Source organism: Chiloscyllium punctatum, chromosome 37 (genome assembly GCF_047496795.1).
Source record: "Chiloscyllium punctatum isolate Juve2018m chromosome 37, sChiPun1.3, whole genome shotgun sequence".
NCBI lineage: Eukaryota > Metazoa > Chordata > Chondrichthyes > Orectolobiformes > Hemiscylliidae > Chiloscyllium > Chiloscyllium punctatum.
Window position 1 is genome coordinate 38,850,635 of NC_092775.1, and position 23,176 is coordinate 38,873,810.

Genomic DNA, 23,176 nt, shown 5'->3' on the forward strand with positions numbered 1-23,176 from the left:
ACCTGGCATTGATGTAGATTTCACCAGTTTCCTCATTTTCCCCCTTCCTCACCACCACCTTATACCAGCTTACTTCCCACCTATCTGCCCCACCCTCCTCTCTGACCTATCGCCATTACCCCCACCTCTATCTACCCATCACACACTCAGCTACCTTCTTTCCCCCCACCCCCTCTCATTTATCACTCCACCCCGTCTGCTCACAAGACTCATTCCTGATGAAGGACTCTTGCCTGAAATGTTGATTTTCCTGCTCTGAGGGTGTTACCTGACCAGCTGTGCTTTCCCAGCACCCCACTCTTGATTCTGATCTTCGACATCTTTCTCCTAGGAATTTGGCCAGCACATAGTACACCCATTCATTGGAGTGTGCACTTGGCTTTGACTGAATTGAATGTTAATGCTATTAGGACAAGATTCATATCTAGAAATTAAATCATTCTTAAATCTTTCATTAGATAACATGTTGGGATTGTGTATATTTAGTCATGTGAGATATAAGTAGCAGCATTAGAGAAAAGAGTTATGGTTCCAACAGCTTTCCACTACAGCCTACCGAGGCCAGCATTTATCATTCGTGCTTGTAAGTGAGAAGGTGATGAGTTGCGACCTTCCATTGCTTTGTTGTATACATATGGACCTTGTCAGTCAGGGGTATCTAGCATTTTGGATAAGTTCTGCCATATTATCGGTGTAGTTAAAACTTACCCCCCTCTACGATCAAGGGGGACAGTTAATAGAGGGGGCTGAACAAATACAATCAAGTTAAAACACCTGAGTTCACCCCGCGTTTTGGGGGAAAAATACAGCAGCCGTGGAGAGGGGAAAAAAAAGTTGTTTCGAGCCCAGTGACCCTGAGATGCTGTCAGACCTGCTGAGTTTTTCCAGCATCTGCGGTTTTGTTTTATTGCACGTGTGAAGTTGATGCCTTCCAATTTATTTCGTTATAAATTCCTTTGCAAGATGTGGCTATCACCACCTAGGCTAATATTTATTACCCATTTCTAATTGCTCACGGGAAAGTAGTGGTGAGCTGTTGCCATGAACTGCTGCTACTATCTCGTATACTCCAAATAAAACCTTGTAGTGTAGTTTGTTGGGGAACTTGCATGTAGTACTGGTCCTGTCCATTTAAATGGTGGAGATCGAGGCTTTGGAAGTTGAATTTGGTCATTTAGTGCTGTGCATCTTGCCGCTTCCTAGCTGAGACCTTAGCATCTCGCTAATTTAGGAAGGAGTGCAGATTGCTGGGGTTGTAATAATTGAAGTAGTCGAGCGGAGGCGCAGCTTTACTGTGCAATGGTAAAAGTGCAGAAATTGCAAAGTGTTGTAATCTCACTTCAATCGTTGATGGCAAAATTCAAACGTAAAGAGCGGAACGCAAGTTCCACGGTATATTTCACTATACAAGTGTGTGGGTGTTTTTCCCCCTTATGTTTGCGTATTCAATTAACAGAATAAAGCAGTTTAAAACAAGGACGTCCCAGAGGCTGGCAGGAACCCGGAAAGTTGAACCTGAAATTGCAGCCCGTACAAAATCTGGAGTAACCGGCGGCTCAGCTTTCTCCCTGAGGAAGGCAACAGGAAGTCCCGGACTGGAATCCAGGAGCCGAGCCGATCCAAAGCACGAACTGGTTGTGGCTCGCCAGCAGCAGGAAGCCTGTTACTGTCGGCGGCTCGGTGACGCTGCACTGTCCGCCGCACGATCACAATCCCCAGGGGTGTGACGAGGAGCGGCTCTGCTGCTGTGAGAGGGAGCCGAGTGAGTCCTGCTAGCTGCCCGCCCGATGGGGTCTGAAGAGCAGAGCCTGGGTGAGAAGTTACTGGAAGAGGAGGAAACCTACCCCCATCCCGGGGGCTCCGTGCGGGTCCTGCAGGTGAGAAGCAGAGAATTAAAACAGTTAGCAGATTCTGGATTTTTTTGGGGGGGGGAAAAAAAGGGACCATAAAAGTTGAAATTAGAACAGAAGACACGTACACGTCAGTGGTCAACATCAAAGAGGTGTGTGGCCTGAGTTAATGCAGCAAAGGGATAAAAACAAAATGCTGGAGAAACTGAGCAGGTCCTAGCGATACAATAACTTTCCAATTCTTTGCTTTAATCACAACCTGTGGATTCTATTCGTGGGGTTAGCCGTAACAATTTAACTCCCAGCAGTAATAATTGGAAACAGCCAAATTAATTTCAGGGAATTATTAAAGAAGCAGCTGAAACATTTGAAACAAATTACGTCTGTTTAAAATTTAACTGGAGAAGCCCTTAAACACTCAATTACAGGAGTAGCAATAGCTGGAACAGCAGGTGTTTCAGTTACTGCAGTATTTCCTCTGGGATGGTGTGCATTGAATTTACTTGGGTGTTAGCAGAATCTAACCTGGCTGTGAAACATTACATAATGGGGGACAAATGCCCAGTGATTTTCATACTATTAGTTGTAGGACCCCTTTTCAAAATAATTAATAACCATCAACTCCCACATCCCATCCAAGTTACATTCTTAATAATGTGTGGTACACATGAAAATATTGCTTAGTTTCAGAAACATACTCTTGGAGTCAAAGAATTTTTTAAAAAACTTAACTCTTTTAAACAAAGCTGAACTCAGCTGGTCCCTTGGTACTCTCAGATGCTGCCTGAACTGCTGTGCTCTTCCAGCACCACTAATCCAGTATTTGTGTCAGTGCATACTAGTGAGGGGGACAATGTGGGTCTAGAAATAAGGGAGAAAGACTATGGTATTCTTAGGGTGGCATGGTGGTTAGCACCCCAAAAAAATCTGATAAGGTAGTCTGCCCACTGTATACTCATGACACGAACCCAAGTTTCAGGATGCCATTTGTCCATTTAACCTTTACTGCAGTGACTCTCTAACTGTGCTGTGCTCGCTTATCACCTGCAGCATGCAGTTGTAGGGTCAGCCCTACTTAATCAGCATTTCACATGATTTTCAGTACATCTGGACAGTTAACAGACCTTGAAGAATCTGTGGACCACAGTTTGAGAACTACTAAGCTAACTAACCAACCTGTTTTTTTCTAAAGATGTCCAGACCAAGTAAAACTTTTTGGGTGAGATGCAACCGTGTTAATCATTGTGGACTGTTAGACCTTCATAAGATTTGGTAAAGTTGGTAGAACAGAAAGTAAAGCATTATGCCTGAAGTGAGCTGATCTTTATGCTGACCCTACTGTCGTTCTTCACAGTCCTTTGACTGTTTTGTCCTTTGTCTATAGAAGGGCAATGGACGAGCACTGCCATTCTGCCGGAAGATCTGCTTTGCTGTTGGAGGTGCACCATATCAAATGACAGGAAATGCTATTGGTTTCTTCCTTCAAATATTTCTGCTGGATGTTGTTCAGGTATGCAAAACTTTCCTGTCTGTTTTCAAGACTGTAATTATCGTTCCAGTGAAGCAGTTTTGCCAGAGTATGGTACAAAACATCATGAATTCAGATTCTTCTGTGACAACTTGGGAAATAAAATTCAATAAATTTGTTTAAATCTGCCAGGTTATAGTTCTAATCCTAACCGGTCCACTGTTAATGTCCTTCGAAAAAGGGGACCCCAGCATCCCTAACAAGTCGAGGAGAAAGTGAGAACTGCAGATGCTGGAGATCAGAGTAGAGTGTGTGGTGCTGGAAAAGGTCAGGCAGCATCCAAGAAGCAGGGGAATTGATGCTTTGGACATGAGACCTTCATCAGGAGTGGTCTGAATAAATACAGACCTTCCTGATGAAGGGCTGATGCCCAAAACGTGGATTCTCCTGCTCCTCGGATGCTTCTTTACCTGCTGTGCTTTTCAAGCTCCACACTCTCGATCCCTAACTGGACTGGTCTATTTGTGACTGCAATGCAACAATATATGGTGTGATTTAAGTTTTGCCATTATTTATGTATTTTGGTTTTAATTTATTTTAGTTTGGAGTCTGTAGTTGGATCTAGTGGCAAGTAGATTTTGGACTGTGTGCATGAATGGGTTTAACTGTTAACTTCTTAGTATTTATGGAACAATGCTTTTCTTTAAAGTAAGCGTGCGAGTGAGTGATTGAGTTCCTGGGGTGCAAATGGGAACTTGATTTCATTGGAAGAGTTTTCTAAGCAGACAGGATAAACATTGAGGAGTATTAGGCTGATTTCAGCTGTAAGGATCAGAATTTGTTTTTGCAAAGGGGAAATGCCCAAAGCTTGGAAACCGTTTGGCTTCAGTTTACAGGCATCCTAGTTGGATTTGGAAAGATGAAACAGTTCTCCTAGATCAAGGAATTCATTTAGAAAAGATAGAGATTGGTTACTTCCATGTAAAACATCTTTAGTTTGAAAGTTTCAGATCTGAAATGTTTGTTTAGAACCTTGGAAGGGTTATTTAGAGCTATGATAGCCTAAGCTCAGTTGTGCATCTTCAAGGAAGAGGCCATCAAATTCTTTAAGGCTGGGAATTGAAAGCACAGTTAAGTCAAATCTGATATAGAGGAGATTCTCTTGCCATTTGAATATTGTAAAGGGGTGCTACTGGAATAGATAACAGATTGTGTTTTACTGTGTTTCAAAATCTTTCATTTGTGTTATGTAAATAGCTTGGTTTATTCTATTTTATCATCTTTTTATTTGCTGAATAAGCATCTGTTTTGCTGTTTTAAATCAGATTTGCAGTATTGTGTGTTTCTGTTTGAGTGAAAGATCTCTGTTAAATAAAACAAAACAAAATATGATCTGTCGAGCTAGATTTCAGGCTGGGATCTGAATTGTTTAGTGATAACATCAGCTGGAATCATAACATTAATTTTATTACCTTCAGAAATCACTTAAACCAGAGGGTTATGATTTCCCGTACTACATCCCTATGTGTGCACCCTTCATTCTCAAACCCATCAGTAGGAGATGGTGAAGGGAAAGTAGGATGATCCCATGGCTCACATCTTAACATCTGCACCTGTGACTATGAGAAATAAGAGCAAGAGGAGGCCACAAGCATCTTCAGCTTATTCCACCAGTTAATGGGATCTTGACTTCATCTCCACTTTTTTCTGCCTGATATCCATCAATTTGCTTCATGTTCAAAATTCTATTGTTCTTGCTGTTAAGTATCCTGAACAGCTGAGTGTCCACAACCCTCTAGGATCAAGAATTCTGCGATTCATAACTGAGTAAACAAATTTCTCATTGTTTCAATCCAATAGGGGCCTATGCCCCCTATTTCTAGATTTTCCCAGGCAAGAAAAACCGACTTTGTATTTGCCTTTTCAAGTCCCCTTAAAATCTTATGTTTCAATGAAATCGACTCCCAATTATCTAACCTGCAGAAAGTAAACCTGCATTCTGTTACTGTTTACTGTTCCCACTCTGTATCTGTTGTATGTACAAGTTTAAATCAATAGTACTTTTCTAAACGAAGTATTGCAAATAGTCAATGTTATAGTTTAACATTTGTAAATTTACATAACATGCACAGTAGGAGAGAATTTTTTTCAGTTAAATGTTTTCGTCTGCATCTACCCTGTCCTATGGTTAATTCTTGATTCCCATTTCCTCTGTTTCTTAATTAAATACCATGCTTTCAGCCCCTTAAACTGTTTCCCTTTAGAAATGAACTCGTGTAACTTCCACCGTAATGTTTCCTGTTTCTCAGAATTTTCATTGCAGTCCTTCGAATTATATTTCATTTAAGTCACTGGCCGTATTTCTTGTACTTTCCCTTTTACCCTTCTGGATGAATGTTCACTGATTTTCTTCTTCGCAGATCCCGTTTGATTGGTATTTTTGTGTGGGGAGGCCTGTAGTAATAACCTTGGCAGTAGGAATTGCTTACATTACTGTTCCAGTATTGTCCTACCTTTGTACCTTCTCTGATTGGCTTGACCTTCCCTACTTCTCAAGCTCTTCTGTTCCTATAGCCTTCTGAGATCTCTACACTCCTCAAATTCTGGTGTGCCATAAAGTTTGATTTTCTGTATTGCATGATTTAACACTGCCTTCCACAACCTGGGACCTGCTGTGGAATCCCCTTTCTAAACCTATCCAGCTCTCTGTCTTCCTTCAAGATTCTCATTCAAAGCTACCTTTATTATATTGAAACAGCACTTCTTTAATTACAGGATTTATAAAGAAAACAGAATCATAATTTCTTGCATTGGAAAATGTTGCGTTAATCTGTCAATGTCCAAAAACAGGCCGAGGAATGTAAATATCAGTTTTGTGAAAAATCTGGCTTTTAGTCTGTTTATAGTCAGAAGATGCAAGTCTAATTGGACTGAAAACTATTCAAGAAATAAGTACTTTATTTCCTTGAAATCTGCTATTTTTAATTTCAGCATCTATCAGCAAAGAAGATTGCTTCCTAACTACATGTCTTACTCCATGAAAATGTCCTTGTTTAGGATTCAAATTTCATAGTAGCATTTTGCTTTCTATCTTGAGGCTAGGTTTGTGTGGAGGCTGTCCAGTAGAAATTCTGTATAGAAACAATAGCTGATATATTTTCATTCATCTGACAACTTTTTTTTAAAGTTTTTATCTTCAAATATTGTATTTTTTTTAACATTGGTTTAGAATAGTTTACATGAAATAATTGTCCCCACTGTTTGCCACACTTAACCAATTTTATCAATTCATGTATACTTTTTTGTATCATCCCCAACCCAATGCCAATTCATCTTTTCCTTGCCATCCATCTCATCTCATCTCATCCACATTTTGTTCCCTCCATTTCATCACCATTCTCCTTTTTGCCATTTAGCATCCTTCCCATCAGCCCCATGCCTCAGAAATAAACTCTTCCACCAGGGTCAATTTGTTGTTGGGTCCCCTTTAACTTTCACTTTTATTTCTCTCCTGCAGCTCCATTACCCAACTGCTGCAGCTAACAACTGTTGGCAGCTGTGAGTGCACCGCACACTTCAGTCTTCTGCATGCCTCCAAGAGACCTCTGCATTGGTCAGATATCTCCCATTTAAATGAACCCACCATCAGCTATGCTGCTTAAAATAATCAATCCAAACAGTTTGGACAGACTAAATATTGATTTCAGTTTGTATCAAATTGAATCATTTTAGGGTTTTAGATTACTTTTGTTTCCTTTAGTACATTTGCAGTTTAGAATTTGTCATTGACTTTCCATTTCAGTGATTCAAATGTGCAGGATCTGCATGTGCACAATAGTGCTAACTTTGTCAATGATCCTTTCTTTCAGATGGAGGCTTTCTATGCATCTCTGATCTTGTTCATTGGTCGTGTTTGGGATGCTTTCACTGATCCTATTGTTGGATTCCTCGTCAGTAAAAGCAGAAGGACAAGATTTGGCAAGTTGCTTCCATGGTGAGGATATCTTGGATCATATTTTCTTACTACATTTAGGGGATTAATTGAAAAAAAGTCTTCCAATTCTCTCTTGTGGCATGTTTTAAGCTCTGCATGTTTAGACAGCAGGGTGTCTGCGGCCTGAGATATTAGGGTAAGGATAATCATCTGATGATGTGGCTACATGATTGAACACTTTAAAATGACTGGATCTGTAATCTTCATTAACACAAAATAATGTGAAGAACTGACAAATGGAGGATGCCACAGGTACTTATTTTATCTTTCTAAGGAATTTTAAATGAATATTGTCAATTTTAGAGGGAATCTGAGTAATGTGGGCAATGGTGAGATGTGTGGCAGAATCAGATGATAAGTGTAGCAAGGCCTACTTTGGCATCAAGATCACCTTGTTCTATCTTGTAGCTTTTTGCAAGAAACGTGGCAAGATTCTCACTGGACAATCATGAGGTGCCAATTAATGGTCATTATTGATTGTTAAATGCTGTGTTAATGCCATAACTCACCTCATTAATATTAACACTCCCATCTTAACAAACTTGCTAAATAAGCTATAAATATCAGGAAAACTTGACCAGGAAACCAGAGCTTATACCTAGAGGAGTCAGCTTGTGACTTGCTCCCAACAATCCCTATCTTATACACAGGGAGTCCCAGCTCAGGGCACGATCCGTAGGCACCGGTGGTATACCTTTCAGTAGTGGATTTTGGCATCCAAAATCTGCAAATCTATTGCAACTATCACTGCACCTCCCTGATATGCTGGCAGGTCACTCATAAGGTACAGATGTAGATTGCAGGTTGCAGCAGGGCCACTTTGTGCACATACACAGGGACATAGATCACAGAATGGATAATGCTACATCTCAAGGCTGCTAGCATGCTAGCACTTGTTCAGTTTGCACCTACCAACCTGCATGCGTGCACTATTAGTGGCTTACTTTATCTTGCTTTGCATTGTTTTGCTTAGCAATTGTCGTCACTACCTTTGTAAAGGACTGTTTAGTGAGAGACGCAGGCAGACTGCTTATCAGAACTGAAACATCCTGTAATGCAGGCGAGGGGACATCTTGCTGTATGGAGTACTGAGACAGCAATTTATCATTCGCAGCATGTGAGGCAAACATACTACATTCACTCATGTCAGAAATATGTGGAGGCTGTCCCTCAATTAAGGCAAGGAGAGTGGTGCCGAGAATGGTTGGGGTATGTCAATGTGCATAAAATCCAAGGGCTGTGATATGGCCAGTCATCAGTTTGGAGTGAATAAGATCCAGGGTTCTGACCCAATACAGTTCAGCATATTCAGGGGTCAGTCTTGTAGGACCAGCAGAAGCAGTCAGGGGGACTACAGATGATCAGTGAGGAAGTGGGGTACACAACAGTCCTGAATCCAGGGGTGATCTTCGAAGTTGGTTAGCAGTGTGTAGCATCTGTGAAGTTACAGGAGGGTTCAGGACAGTGGGAGGTTGCTGTCAGAGCAGCAGGGAGATCAGTGATAGAGGGTTAGGAGAGTCAAGGCTGAGGAGGAAAGCAGAGTCATGTCTATTAATGGGGATAAGGATGTTGATAGGACCACTCTCATTGAACAGGGGCTACTTGAAATTGATTTGGAGAGCCTGGCGGGGATGGTTACTGACTGTGACTACCACTGGGGCCTCCACAGGGAGCGTATAAAGGGGCAAGATGGGTATCAACAGGATGTAATGGAAGGGAGGACAGTTAACGATGAAGTTTAGTATGGTAAGTTTCCACATTCAGGTGATGGGTTGAGATGGGTTTTCAGAGTAAAACAAGGTAATAGGATGTTGTGATGGGAGGGTTACTCGCTGATGAGTTGGGGCGCAGTGTTGATGGTGTCCAGTGTGATCTGCATTCATGTTCCCTTCTCTTGCTGTGAAGTGCTGCTACAAAATGGCTGGAATGCTGCCCAGTGTGAGTGGAGTAAGTTAATGATGAAAGCACAGCATCCACATTTACTAGATGCCAGTATATTGTAGCAGCTAAAACATGAAGCAACCTTTGGAGGTGTAACCACATTGGATTGCAGCACCCAAGTCAGATGTTTGTCAAAGGTGATTTGTTGCATGCCATTGTTGCTTGCAAATTGAACCTAGGCATCCCAGTAATATTGAAGTGATCAGCAGTGACACTGTGAATAACCTGTGCAGGCTGCCGGCAAGCCACTGTTAGTGCACTTCCAAGGGCCTTGTGTGAGCTCCACAATTTTGAGTCTTCCTCTGTAATGCAGCTTCCATTGTGTGTGCTGAATGCAATGTCAGGTTCAGCAGTTTGTGGGTGTACAGTTGGGAGGGTGGTGTTGCACTGTGTAGGCAGCCCCTTTTCATGGCCATGTGGGTCACACCATCTCTCAGTCTCACTGTGGCACCTTCAGCAAGTGATAGCATCAGCTGAGGTGGAATGTGAATGTGCATTGCAGACATGGTGCCCTGTTATCCACCTGCAGTGTGTCTGACTGAGTTCTTTGTGGAGAAGCATGCTCAGCTTGCTCTCTGTCTCTCTCCTGCAGGTTTCACCACTGAGATCTGTTGTGAGCTTGAAGAAACTCTTTCTTTCCCTCTGTTCCCAATTTAGGCCCTTTGTACCAAGAGTCATGGGCCTTGCTGCTGGTGGGATCTTGGTCACTGTAGCTGCCGCCTTAAGAAGGTGAAGGGTTACAGAAGGAGCAGATTGGATGGTCAGTGCAGGTGCCCGTGGAGGGTAAGGAGAGGTCATAGTTGCACAGCCCCTCAGGATGCATGGGGTGCTTAAGAGGCCAGTGATTTCTACCCTGACTCCATTTCCAGGGGATGAGAGAGTTACCGTGTCAACGTAGGACACTGTCCTAAGATATGGTGATGAGACTGTGCTGGAGTGGGACCTGAGGGCTCAGGAGTGGGAGGCCGTCATGTGCCATTAACTGTGAAGGTCACTGTGGCACTGAGCTTCTATGTGACTTGCTGCTCCCAGCAAATGATGGGAGACCCTGTGTGGGAGTTCTGTCATTCATCAGAACAGTGACAGTTACCAACTTTGCAAGACTGCACCGGTTCATTTTGCTGCTCCAAGGTCAGTGCTGCAGTTACACAGCTGTACACATGGCACTGAAGAGGCAGTATCACAACTGTGCAGCTTGCATCAGCTGGAAGGGGCTCCATTTCATTAATGTTCAGATAACCTGTAATCACTATTACAACATCTTGGAGTTGTGTGCCCTCTACCCTGGCAGCTGCCACAACTGGAGCACCCTTGTATATTTGGTGCATTTGAGGATCCAGTGCCTTACAAGGGATATCATGGTGCATTGATAAGTCTCTCTCTCTCTCTCTCTCTCTCTCTCTCTCTCTCTCTCTCTCTCTCTCTCTCTCTCTCTCTCTCTCTCTCTCTCTCTCTCTCTCTCTCTCTCTCTCTCTCTCTCAATATGAGAAGAACATAAGAACTGATCATTCCTTTCAGGAAGAAAGGAGGGGGCGTGCCCTTATCTACATCGACAGAGCTGAGGTGGAGAGGGTTGAGATCATCAAGTGATGATAACCACCATCTCAATCCTGGTTCTGAGACATAGATGCGACAGTCAAGAAAACACAACAATGAAGATAACTGTCAATGAAGGTCACATTCTTTCCCAGAATGATCAAGAAATTGGACCATAAGGACTGTCAACAAATCTTACAGATGCACAATAGAAAACATTCTATCTGGGTGTATAATGGTCTGGTACAGCAACTGCTCTGCTTAGGGCTGTAAGAAATTACAGAAAGTTGTGTGCACAGCTCAGACTATCATGGAAGCCACCCTTCCATTCATGGATTCCATCGATATTTCCCATTGCTGCAGAAAGGCTGCCAACATCATCAAAGACCCCTCCCATCCTGAAACTACCCTGTTCCAGCCTCTTCCATCAGGCTGAAGATACAGAAGTTTGAAGGCATGCATCAACATGTTCAAGAACAGCTTCTATTAATATTAAACTGTTGAATGGACCCCTCTAATTTCAATTTGAATATTGACCTTGTTTTTGTGCACTTCCTGTGCAGTCGTAACTTTTTATGCCTTGCTCTGTCTTAGTGCCTTATGATTTGTATGTTTTTGTTTGTTCTGATCTGCCTGTACTGCTTGCAAAACAAAATTTTTCATTGTACATAGGTACATGTGACGGCAATAAAATCAATCACCATGATTCTTAAATTTGATTGTCGTTGTGCATGCAGCATTCATCATCTATTTGTTTTTATTCCATATGCATTCTATAAATAAAAGCTCACATTTGCTTGATTTTTTTTTTTCCCTCATCGTCCACTAAGGGTGGATCACGTACAGGCAAGCAATGACAAGGTGTGAGCCTGGGTTTGTGCACTGCAGGCTGGGTAACACTGACTTAGAGGGTGTTTAGACAAACTGTAGCATTAGACAGAATGTAGTTAGGCACAGTTATAGAGCATGGCGTGGTGATTCGACAGAGTCCATGGAGCATAAATGGGGTTGTATTTTCAAGGGAGCATCAGCCATGTGCTGTGTGGCTGCTGTGTCATGGTGTTGTTGGTGGGGGACAGTGCTGGATTGTCAACACTTGTCCAGGGGCAGAGCCAACTCTTAGAATCTGTGGACACAAGGGTGGATAACGCTGAGTGGCAAGTTGTGCTAGGAAGGACGCATGGTGAGGTGGGGCAGAGATTGGATATGTAAGATGACACAGGGGAAGAGGCAATTAATGAGGCAAGTTTGATAAGATCTGGTGAGAAATCTCCCTTGGCCTCATGGTGAGAATCCCTCAAAAGAAACAGCCTAAACAATGGTAAGATAAAGGTCACTGTCTTTTAGGTCCTTATTGATTATTATCTATTCCTTTCTTATCTTTATTAATACAAACTCCTTTTTGAATGATTTCCCTATCTTATGGCTTTGCAATTTTGGAAATATTTTAAAAACAGGTATGCTTTATACTTTGTGGTTAATTATTCCTTTCATACAACTTAAAAGCCTGTCATAGGTTAGTGAGTATACATTTTTATTGCCCTTGGTGTATTTCTAATTTTGTATGCAAAATTGACTCTCCTAGTATAAATTATCTAGTTGCATACACGCCCAAGAAATGTGTTCAACCAGCCAGAGATAAACTGTAATGGGAACTTTTTATTGAAGCACAAATAACAGATCTGATGAATACAGCTGAAAACTGATGAAATTTCACTAAGATTTCCAAGCAGTATTAAGACATCAACTAAACACCAGCTATTTGTTAATGAGACTTACTGATAATTGCACATTATCTCAGAGTCTGGGTGGGATGCTCTTTGGAGGGTCACTGTGGACTTGATGTGTCGAATGACCTGTTCCCTTATTACAGGGATTCTATGATTCTAATTAACTGTGATATCTCTCAAACTACATAATAATGGGCGTATTAGATCTGAGTGCGACCTGCAGGTTGTGATTCAACTCTTATTCAAAATTTTTTAGTTGCAGTATCATTTTGACGTTTTTAAAAATCCTTTCATTATTATGAATAATTCTGGCTACATTTGTTTTTCTCTAGGATATTATTTTCCATGCCATTTGGAGTTGCTTCTTATTTCCTGTTGTGGTTCAGTCCTTCCTACACAATGTCGTGGAAATACAGTTTCTTCTGGTATCTTATGACCTACTGTGCATTTCATACCTGCATGAGTGTAAGTTTTTGGTTTAACCTGAAACAAATTGATCCTTTAAACCCCGCAGTTATGAGACTGATGTAGAAATTTCTACATCAATGTATCAAATATACAAGCCTTTCTTGGTATCGGAACATTGGGATTGTTGTTATTGCTAACATTGTATAAGTGGACAGGTAGTTGACATGACTATAGAAAATATAAAGTATTAGATAAAGGCACAATAATCTATTTTGAGACCAAAAACTACCTCAAGCTGATTTCATAACAATACAAACAAGTTCTGGAATTAAAGAAAGTAAAGCAGAAATATGCTTAAACTATTTCATACAATTGTTTCCCTCAGATACAAAGATTCCTGGAATGGTGACAGTGCAGAAGGAGGCCATTTGGTCCATTGTATTTGCACCTTAAATTTTTAATAAGTGCTTCTCCTCCTTTGCCTTTTCCTTTCAGCAGTGCACCTTCTTCCTCTTCAGCCAATAATCCGTTTACCTCTTGAATCTCCCTCCACCACACTTTCAGCAAGTGCATTCTAATCTCAACCACTTGCTGTGTAAAAAGAAAAAGTGTTCCTTCATCTCACCAGTGCTGCTTTCACTACCTTAGATTTGTGCCCTTTTCTTCTCAATGAGAACAGTTTTCCCAATCTATTCTGTCCAGACCCCTCAGGATTTTGAAAACGTGTACCAAATCTTCTCTAAAATGCAACTGAGGCCAAAATATTGACTGTTTTCAAGAAGGAGTTAGATATAATTCTCAGGGCTAAAGAGATCAAAGGGTATGGGAAGAAAGCAGGAGCAAAGGTTGGATATTCAACCATGATCATATTGAATGGTGGAACAAGCTTGAGGGGCTGAATGGCCCATTCCAGCTCTGTTTTCTATGATTCTGTGTTTTAGCCTTCCCTTTACTGGGAGAAAAAAAATGCTTGACATCTCCAATCCATCTCGTCAACTGAAATTCCTCGTCTTTGGAGCCTGTCTCATGAGACATTTCTTGACTCTCTCCTAAGACATTCACTTTTTTCCTAAAATGTGGCACTGAGAATTGGATACAGCATCCTAGTTAAGGCTGAATGCTATTTTCAATATAGGTTTAACGTAGCATCCTTGCTTTTATACCCTGTCCCTTCAGATCAAGCTTAGGGTGCTTTATGCTTTAATAAGTGCTCTCTCGACCAATCCTGCCAGTGTCAAAATTCACAGAGTCCTCTCCTTTTGTACCTCCTGTAGAATTGTAATCTTTATATCATGTCTCTATTTAGTAGGAAGAATCATCTCACATTTCTTTATCTACCATATGTCTGTCTATTCCACCAACATGCCTATGTTCTTTTGAGGTTCTACACTAACATCCTTACAGTTCACAGTGCTTCAAAGTATTGTATCATCTGCAGATTTTGAAATTTGTGCCCTCTCCATGAAGGTCTAGGTCATCAGCATGTATCAGGAAGAACATGGATCCCAAAGTTGACCCCTGGAGCAGTCCATTACAAATATTCCTCCATTTTGAAAAACATGAATAAACTGCTGCAGTTCCCTTCCCTACTACACAACCAACTTCGTAGCCATGTTGATACTGTCCTTTTCACTCTGAGTTGTAACTGTCTTTGCATGTTAATGTATAATACTGGAAGCTTCTGGAAATCCATGTGCATTACATCAACAGCATCACTCTCAACAACCTTCTGTGTTGCTTCAAAAAAAAATCCAGTAAGTTAATTAAACATGATTTGCCCATAACAAATAATCTGATGGCTTTCTTCAATTCTTATTTGTTTGCTCAAGTGACTATTAAGTTTGTCCCAAATTATCATTTCTGGAAGTTTCCATTACCAGTTTGAAGGTGCTGGGCTTATCCTAAACTCTCCTTTGAATAAGGTTGCAATTTTCCAGTCTTTGGATGCTTCTCTTAAATTGAAGGAATTATGGCCAATGTCTCTGCAATTTCTACTCTCACTTGCCTCCGTATTCCATTTAATCCTGGTATCTTATCAACTCTGGGCATAGCCATCCTATTTAATACACATCCTGATTTGGGTTTAAACCAAGGTCTGAATTAGCTTCTCTTTCACCATGACTGGTGTTGCATCTTGTTCCTTAGTAATACCTCAGCCACGCTCCCTGGCTTCACAGAAATCCCTTTTATAGTCCTGAATTAGACCCACCCCATCCTTTTACTATATGGCTATTGAGGCCTTTTGAATTTCATTTCTATTAACTGCCTTGCACTTTTTTTCTATTATCTGCTTCACTTACTCTCAACTTTCTGTCTGGTTCGTAGTTATATTGTCCACTACACAACAGTCTTAAGCTTCTTTTTGTTCATCCTAGTCCTTATCTCTTCTGTCAGTTGGGAAGCTTTGGATTTGTTTGCCTTGGAAACAAATGGAAATATACTTTGTGTGTGCCAAAACAATCTCTTCTCTGAGGAGAAAGTGAGGACTGCAGATGCGATCTCTTTTCTAATCACAGCATGTTCCTTACATAGTGTTTTGCCTTTTAAGTGTTTTTGATTCCGGTTGATCTGCTCCAGATTCATTCTCATCCAAAGAAGGTAGTTACTTTGTTCGGTATAACTTGTCAGCCACCTGCTAGTTGGAAAGACGTAGAGGAATAAATTTGCGATGAGCTTATGAAGAGTTGCAAGAGCTGTTGAGTAGTTAAAGTGGGAGACTTGTCCAGGTTCAGAATTTGGGTAGTAATGGGACAAAGGGCATCGAGGATCAAGTGTTCCTAGAGTGTATTCAGGAAAAGATTCAACAACAGTGTATATTTGAGACTGATGGCAAATGAGGCCCAGATAGGTGTGGTTCCAGGAGTGAGGTAGATGTAGTGGATCCTGTGTCTGTCAGGAGCATTTCGGGGGCAATGATCATTGTGTTTACAAGGTTTGGGTTGGTTATGATAAAGGGTCAATGTACAATTTAGTATGTTACAGCATGGTTCTTATGCAAAGAACATCTCTTTCTACGTTGTCCCGTCAAGATTAAATTGGGTACAGATACACAACAAAGCTGTATTTGCGCTGTACCTTCATGTATTTCTAGCTTGCCAAAAGCTCCCTTTCCACATTTCCACTGATACTGCTTATCCAGAAGGTGAGATGAAAATTACTATTGTACCTCTCTTTTAATTCCTCCTTGGAATATGGCATCACTTACAAAACTAGGGTTTTTATCCAGCATTGAGAAGGTGGTAGTGAATTGCCTTCTAGAATTGCTGCGGTCCATACGGTATCAGTATTAACACAGTACAGTTTGGAAGTTGGGAATTGAGTACAAGTTGTGTCCATACCATCCATCAGATTGCCAGAGTAGTGCTGAATTGTGGGCAGCTTTATGCTTTGGACTGATAGTACAGTTATCTATTCATCCACCTTTAAACTCCATTGGCAGCTGTCTTCATTTGCAATTGAAAATCAGTGGATTCAAACTGCCAATGCAGTTTTCTGTGAAACCATCATCTAGGTCACCATCAACAGCTCAGATAAGCTTTCAAGAAGTGTTCTGTGGTGAGACTTGATAGTCAGGCTCAGCATGGCATCTCACACAGGAACGACCCTTTTTCCAATTCGAAATCTAAGTCACTGAAGGTGGCACAGAAATAATTCATACAGAAACAAATGTCAAGATGAAGCATGTTTAGGAAATTAAGGTTATGTTACTTGCTTTTGTAACAACATATAAATTCATATCATGACTTAGACTACTTAATTTACCTCCACAACTGGTTGTATTTTTACTTAGAAAAACAATGCTCAAGCATTTGTCACCTCACCATAGCATCCCAATAGTGTTTTTTGTGCAAGACCATTTGCAATGTTTTAGAGCCACGGCAAGAACTCAGATGTGAAAGTATGATAGCTGCTTTATTTTTATACTTCCTGTGTCTGCTTACATACCAGATTATGAAAATAGGGTAAGACTACAATCTGGCCTCAATTTGAGGGGAAATTATACTTTTAACTTTTTAAATAGTAAAGCTAGTCATTTGTGTATATATATTATTTGAGTACTAGATTTTTTTCAAGGTGAGATTAAAATTATACAAGAGGTCACATGGAATCTTGAAGTGGGAACGATTGGTTAATCTTTAGATGCAATACTTCATCAGTACTGCATCTTTTAAAGTTTGGAGATTCATGTTTAAGATGGTTAAAAAATAAACCTGATGATTTTAAGATTAAATGTAACTGTGAGTGTGGTATGATGTGGGCAACTTCACTTCCTGTCTGTCTCAACGAGTAGTATCAATGTTCACTCCTTGTGCCATGCAGTTAACTAAATAAGCAACTGATATTTTTAATATAGACAAACCTCCTAAGTTGCTTCACAGGGGGGGAGGTCTGAAATAAATTGATGCTGAGCAGGGTGAGTAGTGACTAGAAGGAGTTTTTTTTTAGGAGATTATTCAAAGAGAGGGAAGTGAAGAGACAGTGATTTTGTAGTGCATGGGCCTGTGTGCTGATGGGCAGTTGTTAATGGTGCAGTGAACAGACAAAATGCTACGTCCAAGAGCAGATTTTCTTTTTCTTTTGATGTGGAAAGGGAGAAATTAACAGTGAGATCCTGAAAAATATATCTTCCATCAACACAAGTTTGAAAATCCATGACTGCAAGCTTCATATTGTGCACTTTAAATATGCTTTTCTTACAATGCATGACTTGAAATTAATTTTAAAAGAAGAACTTGCATTTATATAGTGCTTTTCATAAATAGTGGCACCAAAATTACTTGTAGTCAATTAAATATTTTTGAAGTGTTCTATAGGGGATGCAGCAACAAATTTGTGCACAGGGAACTGCCACAAACTGTAAACAGCAATGTGACAATCACTTGATAATCCTTTTTGTGTTGGTGAGTGAGAGGTAAGTATTGGATTTTTGAGAAAAAACAGGATATTTTCTCTGCGGTCTGAATTAGATTTATGGGATAATTACATGTACATCTTAGAGGACAGGCAAAGTCTTGGTTTACCATCTCAGCTGAAAGACAGCAACTCTGAGTAGCATTCCTTCAGAATTGCAATGTCAGACCAGACTGTCTTGCTCCAATCCTGGATTGAGGCTAGAATGTACAATTTTCTGATTCGAACAAGAATGCTACCAATGAACCATGATTGAATATGATGATTAATTATCAACATTTAACTGCAGTTTGAGGAAATATTCTTTTTATATGTTGTATCTTCAAGCCTGTGCAGTGGACTTTATTTTTTTTGGCTGTTAAGTTCTTGCTCAGCTACTGTAAAATTTCCACTTGGTGTGCCTTCCATGTAAAAGTAAAGCCATTTGAGACAGCCCTGAAATTTACAGCTGTATCAACAATGAGACTTTTATCCCTTAACCTGGGAGAGATTCGTGATACAGATTCCAGAAGTGAAAACTGAATGTCTAAGTTGGTTAGCTTCAATAACACTGCATTCTTCATTATTTACTCTGGGTTGCCAAAAAACACAGAACATGTTTAATGATGGGAGCCAGTCTTTCATCTTTTGATGGGAGTAATAAAGCGGAAAGATGGTTAGTTTCTAATAGTTCTTCAAACACGTTTTAAATCTTTGTTTCTGTAGTGTTTCCACGTGCCCTATTCTGCTCTAACCATGTTTCTTGGTGGTGGCCAGCGTGACAGAGATTCAGCAACTGCATATAGTAAGTTCTGATTTGTCCTTCAAGCTGAACTTAAATAAAAAGATTATTCGGCTGTCTCTCTCTTCAAGAATTTTACATGGCTCCTGTATCCATGTATTGCATGTTTTTCCTGTCTGATATTTATTCCTGTGCCATAATGACTTGCAGCAGGGTTGTTTCCCAATGCTTTTAGTGCTGTGTTGCTATGATACAGTTCCTTGGTCACAGGCAACCATGTGGAACAGGAATGTATTTTCCATCTCAAGGGTGTGTTTAACAGCTATCAGTAAGAAGAGCAGTTGAGATAATAAACCAGGCTTCCATCTTTGTGGGCCAGAAAGGCCACAATTTGGCAGGATTTCTCCTGGTCACTATCCAGTAACTCAGGTTGGATAGGGTATAATTGGGTTCAGTTATGTGCATGTTATTCTATAGATTAATTCTAAGTGCACGATAAAGTATTGGGCACCCCTAAATGGTTATATTGTAGGACAGGTTGTACCTAAAAGTCTGCATCCTGACAAGAGAAGATGAAGGAAAGAACAATGTTTGTATAGATGTTTTCATCCCCACAATAATATTAAGATATAGACCAGTGAAATTATGGAATCTCCTGAAGAAGTGTGAAGAACAAGAGTTGAAATACATTGTAAAGCTGAGGTATTATTGTCAGTTATGATCAGTTATGTGGCAGCTGTTTAATCCATTGATAAGCATTTCTGTCTCATTTCAGGAATGGGAGTGGAGGTTGTAGCAACACTGGCTGGAGCTGCTATTCAAGGTCAGATTGTGGGAGCATATCACGTGCAAACTGCTGAAACATGCCGCATGATGCAGAATGGAACAGAACTCAACAACACCTCCCCCTTGGTAAACAGCCTCAATAACACGGTCAGTACCGATCATTCAGTGACCTTAGTCTTGTCTTTGCATAGTAAATTATCTTGTCTTGACTGTATTCAGAGATGAGTCAATGTCACTTTTGGTCAGGCTCAGTACTGGAATATGTTTTGAAAATAATCCTGAAGTCAGAGGCACTCTTGTTCTTAGACATAAGACTTGCATTTATAAAGTGTCTTTAATGGCCAAGACATGTAACTGAAGCACACTTACACAAAAATGAGACTTGTAGGAGACTGCATGTTTAGAAACAGAGTTAAAATTGGATTTGCATAACAAATATTGTGTTTCTTCCTGTGTGGCCACTGGGTTATCCTCTAATCCAGTGAAACCCAAAGAAGGGGTGCTGTTTCATGCTGCAACATGCTGTGCTTTCATTAAAATGCTACTTCTAAAGGCCTGTTTGGTGCTGGTCGTCTTGAAAGTTGTCAAACTATTTTTATTTGACTTGATTTGCAAAGTTTGGTTCAACACAAATGGGACTTCAGCCATTGAAGCCCGGAGCCTGACTGCAGGACCACGTTTTGTGCAATTCTACAATTGCCTAACTAAAATCTATCGATCTTGGATATAAAGTTCCTAATGAGCTAGCATTTACTGCTTTCTTGTAGAAAAGAGTTCTCTACTGCTACCATGCTTTGCGTTTCCTAAGTTATCTTCTGACTGACGCTAGGGAGGCAACAAACCATCTGGAAGTCATATTGACAGCCAGAAATGACCATCTTTTCCCCTAACTAATGAATCCCCTTTTAGCCTTGTTAATGTACTCCTCCTCCCCTCATTCTGTACAGCTGGGGCACCCATGGTTTCGAGCATTTGTCTCCTGCTGCCCTCATCCAAGGATCCAAAGCCTGCACCAATATCTGGAATGGAACAAAGCAGAACTTGCATTGCTTGTCCCAAGGATGTGCCTTGAAACGAGCCCTGGATCAGAAGTACTTGCTTAATGTTAGGCTGAACAATTTATCACATACAAAACAATTTGGATTTTGCGTGAAGGGAAATTGGTGATAAGAACAAGCTGCAGTATAATTGTGTTAGCTGATATATCAAAAAAAAATCTAAACTTCTGCAACCTAATCTTACAGAGCAGTTGATAACCTTTCCTTTTATCTTTAAATTACCTTTGGAACCCTTCAGTTTATTAGATTGGCAACATTTACTGTCAGTTTTGTTCAGGTTACAATAGAAGAAATTTGCTATATGGTTCATTTTCTTACATTCTTATGACATGAAGGTACATTATCAATCCACCTTAAAAAGGGAAATGTTAATGCAGAGTAAAATAAAATCTTGGGCTAGGTTAATATAATTCATTCTTGAATTTTTATACTTCCAGTCACACTGTTTTCGTTCATACCTCAGAGTAAATTCTTGCCACACGAGAGGAGTAATGAAAATGGCAAGCAAAACTGAACATCTGGTGGATGTGTAAAATGTATATTTCTGTACGTTTTATTGCACCTCCACATTTCTAGTTCTCCTGCCTTGCTTATATATGCTTATTTCTCTTGTATCTTGGTATTTATCATCCCTCAATTTTCTGATGCTTTGATTGTTGCAGTAATGTTGTTTAGGGAGGGGTTACAGAATAATATTTGGAATTAGGTGATATGAGGAAAGATGGAAGAAATTGTGTGTTTTTAAGCTTTAATAGAAAAGTGGTGTGCTAGAAGAAGATAAAATAATTTTGAAAACAACTACACATTAAACAGTCACAATCCTAGATTAGTGAACATCATTTAAATTTTGGACTTAAATTCTTTACACTGAAAGCAATCACTAATTGGAATGGGTGACTTATCAGGGTAGTAGAAGCAAAAATCTGCTTGAAAATGCTTTTGAGTGGCCTGAATTATTTTGTTGGGGGTAGTTCGAGCAATGTTGTGGATAGTTAAACTGGCATGAATTGAGGGGCCTTTATTTTCTGAAATTTGAACCTCAGGCCATCCCTGTAAGAAACATGTGCTTCTCTGTTTTCTCAGAAATGGGCTTACATGCTAGCAGCCATGGTGATTGGGAGCCTTTACTTTCTCTGTTCATTGATTCTGTTACTTGGAGTAAAAGAGCACACAGGTAAGTGAGTTTGATAGACTGAGATGTGACCGGTACAGAAAACAAGTTATTCCTCATAGTGTTAAAATTTGTTAACTGTGAGGTGAAGTCTGGAGCTATTTTCATGTTGTTATTTATTCTTTTTCATCACCAAATATTTCCCTTCTACTTTAATTTCTTTCTAGCAGGCATTGGATTTTTACTGGGCTCCACAACTTTCTAATGCAATATCTAAATGACCATTCTTCATGTTTGAACTCATTCATTGAGTGCAAGCAGGGGTTTTGGTTGTGAAAAACCGCAAAGCCCAGCATGTGTTCACTCTTAAGCTGTCAACATGGATGAATTTTCTCATGGTCAATAGATAGTGGGAGAAAGTGAGGACTGCCGATGCTGGAAAGCAGAGTTGAGAGTGGGGTGCTGGAAAAGCACAGCAGGTCAGGCAACATCCAAGGAGCAGGCAAATCGATGTTTCGGGCATAAACATTTAATCAGGAACAATGCTTGTGGGCCGGGGGCTGAGAGATAAATGGGAGGGGGGGTGGGCTGGGATGGGGCTGAGAATGCAATAGGTAGATGAAGGTGGGGGAGAAGGTGATAGGTTGGAGATGAGGGTGGAGCGGATAGATGGGAAAGACAATGGTCAGTTCAAGAGGGCAGTGCCGAGTTGAAGGCTTGGGACTGAGATAAGGTGGAAGGAGGGGAAATGAGGAAACTGGTGAAATCCACATTGATCCCACGTGGTTGTACGATCCCAAGGTGGAAAATGAGGCGTTCTTCCTCCAGGCATCGGGTGGTTAGGGTTTGCCGATGGAAGAGGCCCAGGACCTGCACGTCCTTAGCAGAGTGGGAGGTGGAGTTGAAGAATTCAGCCATGGGGCAGTGGGGTTGGTTGGCCAGTGTGGGTGTCTCTGAAACAATCTGCATGTTGGTGTCCTGTGTCCCCGATGTAGAGGAGACCACATCGGGTGTAACAGATACAGTAGATGACATTTGCGGAGGTACAGGTTAATTTCTGTTGGATGTGGAAGGATCAGAGTGGATTGTGATCTGGGGCAGAAAACTGGACTAATTTTAACCTCTTAGATGTGGAAGGATGACAATAAGTTTCGTATATTTTTAAAATATTTATTTGCAGAAAGATGTGTCACTACCAAAGTGATGTTTATTGTCTTGAGAAGATGGCGGGAATCTGCTTACTTTTGGATCGATGGATCAAACACCAGTTCGTGCTGAACAGTGCTTTAACTGAGATCATCTGACTTTATACCGAGCTATTCCGGTTGTTCTGTCCAGATATTTAACTTTATATTAATTTGTTCTATCATTTTCTTCCCCTCCACTCCCTTCACATGTGCAACATCTCACTGATCTTACATATGAATCCTCAACAAGGAAGTCAAACCCACTTCCTCCTAGATTGTTGCTTCCAGTACCATTTTCATTACATAAATTCACACTGTGGCTGTCTTAAAATGGAGGGAGATCTGTGGCAGAGTGGGTAGTGTCCCTGCCTTTGAGCTGGAATCTCTGGCTTTGATTTCCCCTGTGGACCTTGATAGTTCTCAATGTGTGCAATCCTTCCAATGTGCCTGTTGTGGGCTGTAAGAGGAGAGTGTC

At 40.6% G+C, this 23,176-nt stretch overlaps 1 protein-coding gene across 1 annotated transcript in view; it reads left to right on the forward strand.

Annotated features, from left to right (window-relative positions):
- The first annotated feature begins 1,725 nt into the window (after positions 1-1,725).
- LOC140463017 (sodium-dependent lysophosphatidylcholine symporter 1-like) overlaps positions 1,726-23,176 on the forward strand; it is a 50,301-nt gene continuing 28,850 nt past the window's right edge. Inside the window, exons 1-7 of the mRNA XM_072556613.1 lie at positions 1,726-1,877; positions 3,235-3,360; positions 7,188-7,312; positions 12,852-12,984; positions 18,544-18,622; positions 19,335-19,492; positions 21,487-21,577. Coding sequence (XP_072412714.1) covers positions 1,788-1,877; positions 3,235-3,360; positions 7,188-7,312; positions 12,852-12,984; positions 18,544-18,622; positions 19,335-19,492; positions 21,487-21,577 — 802 coding nt within the window. The 5' untranslated portion in view covers positions 1,726-1,787. The remainder of the gene's footprint in view (positions 1,878-3,234; positions 3,361-7,187; positions 7,313-12,851; positions 12,985-18,543; positions 18,623-19,334; positions 19,493-21,486; positions 21,578-23,176) is intronic.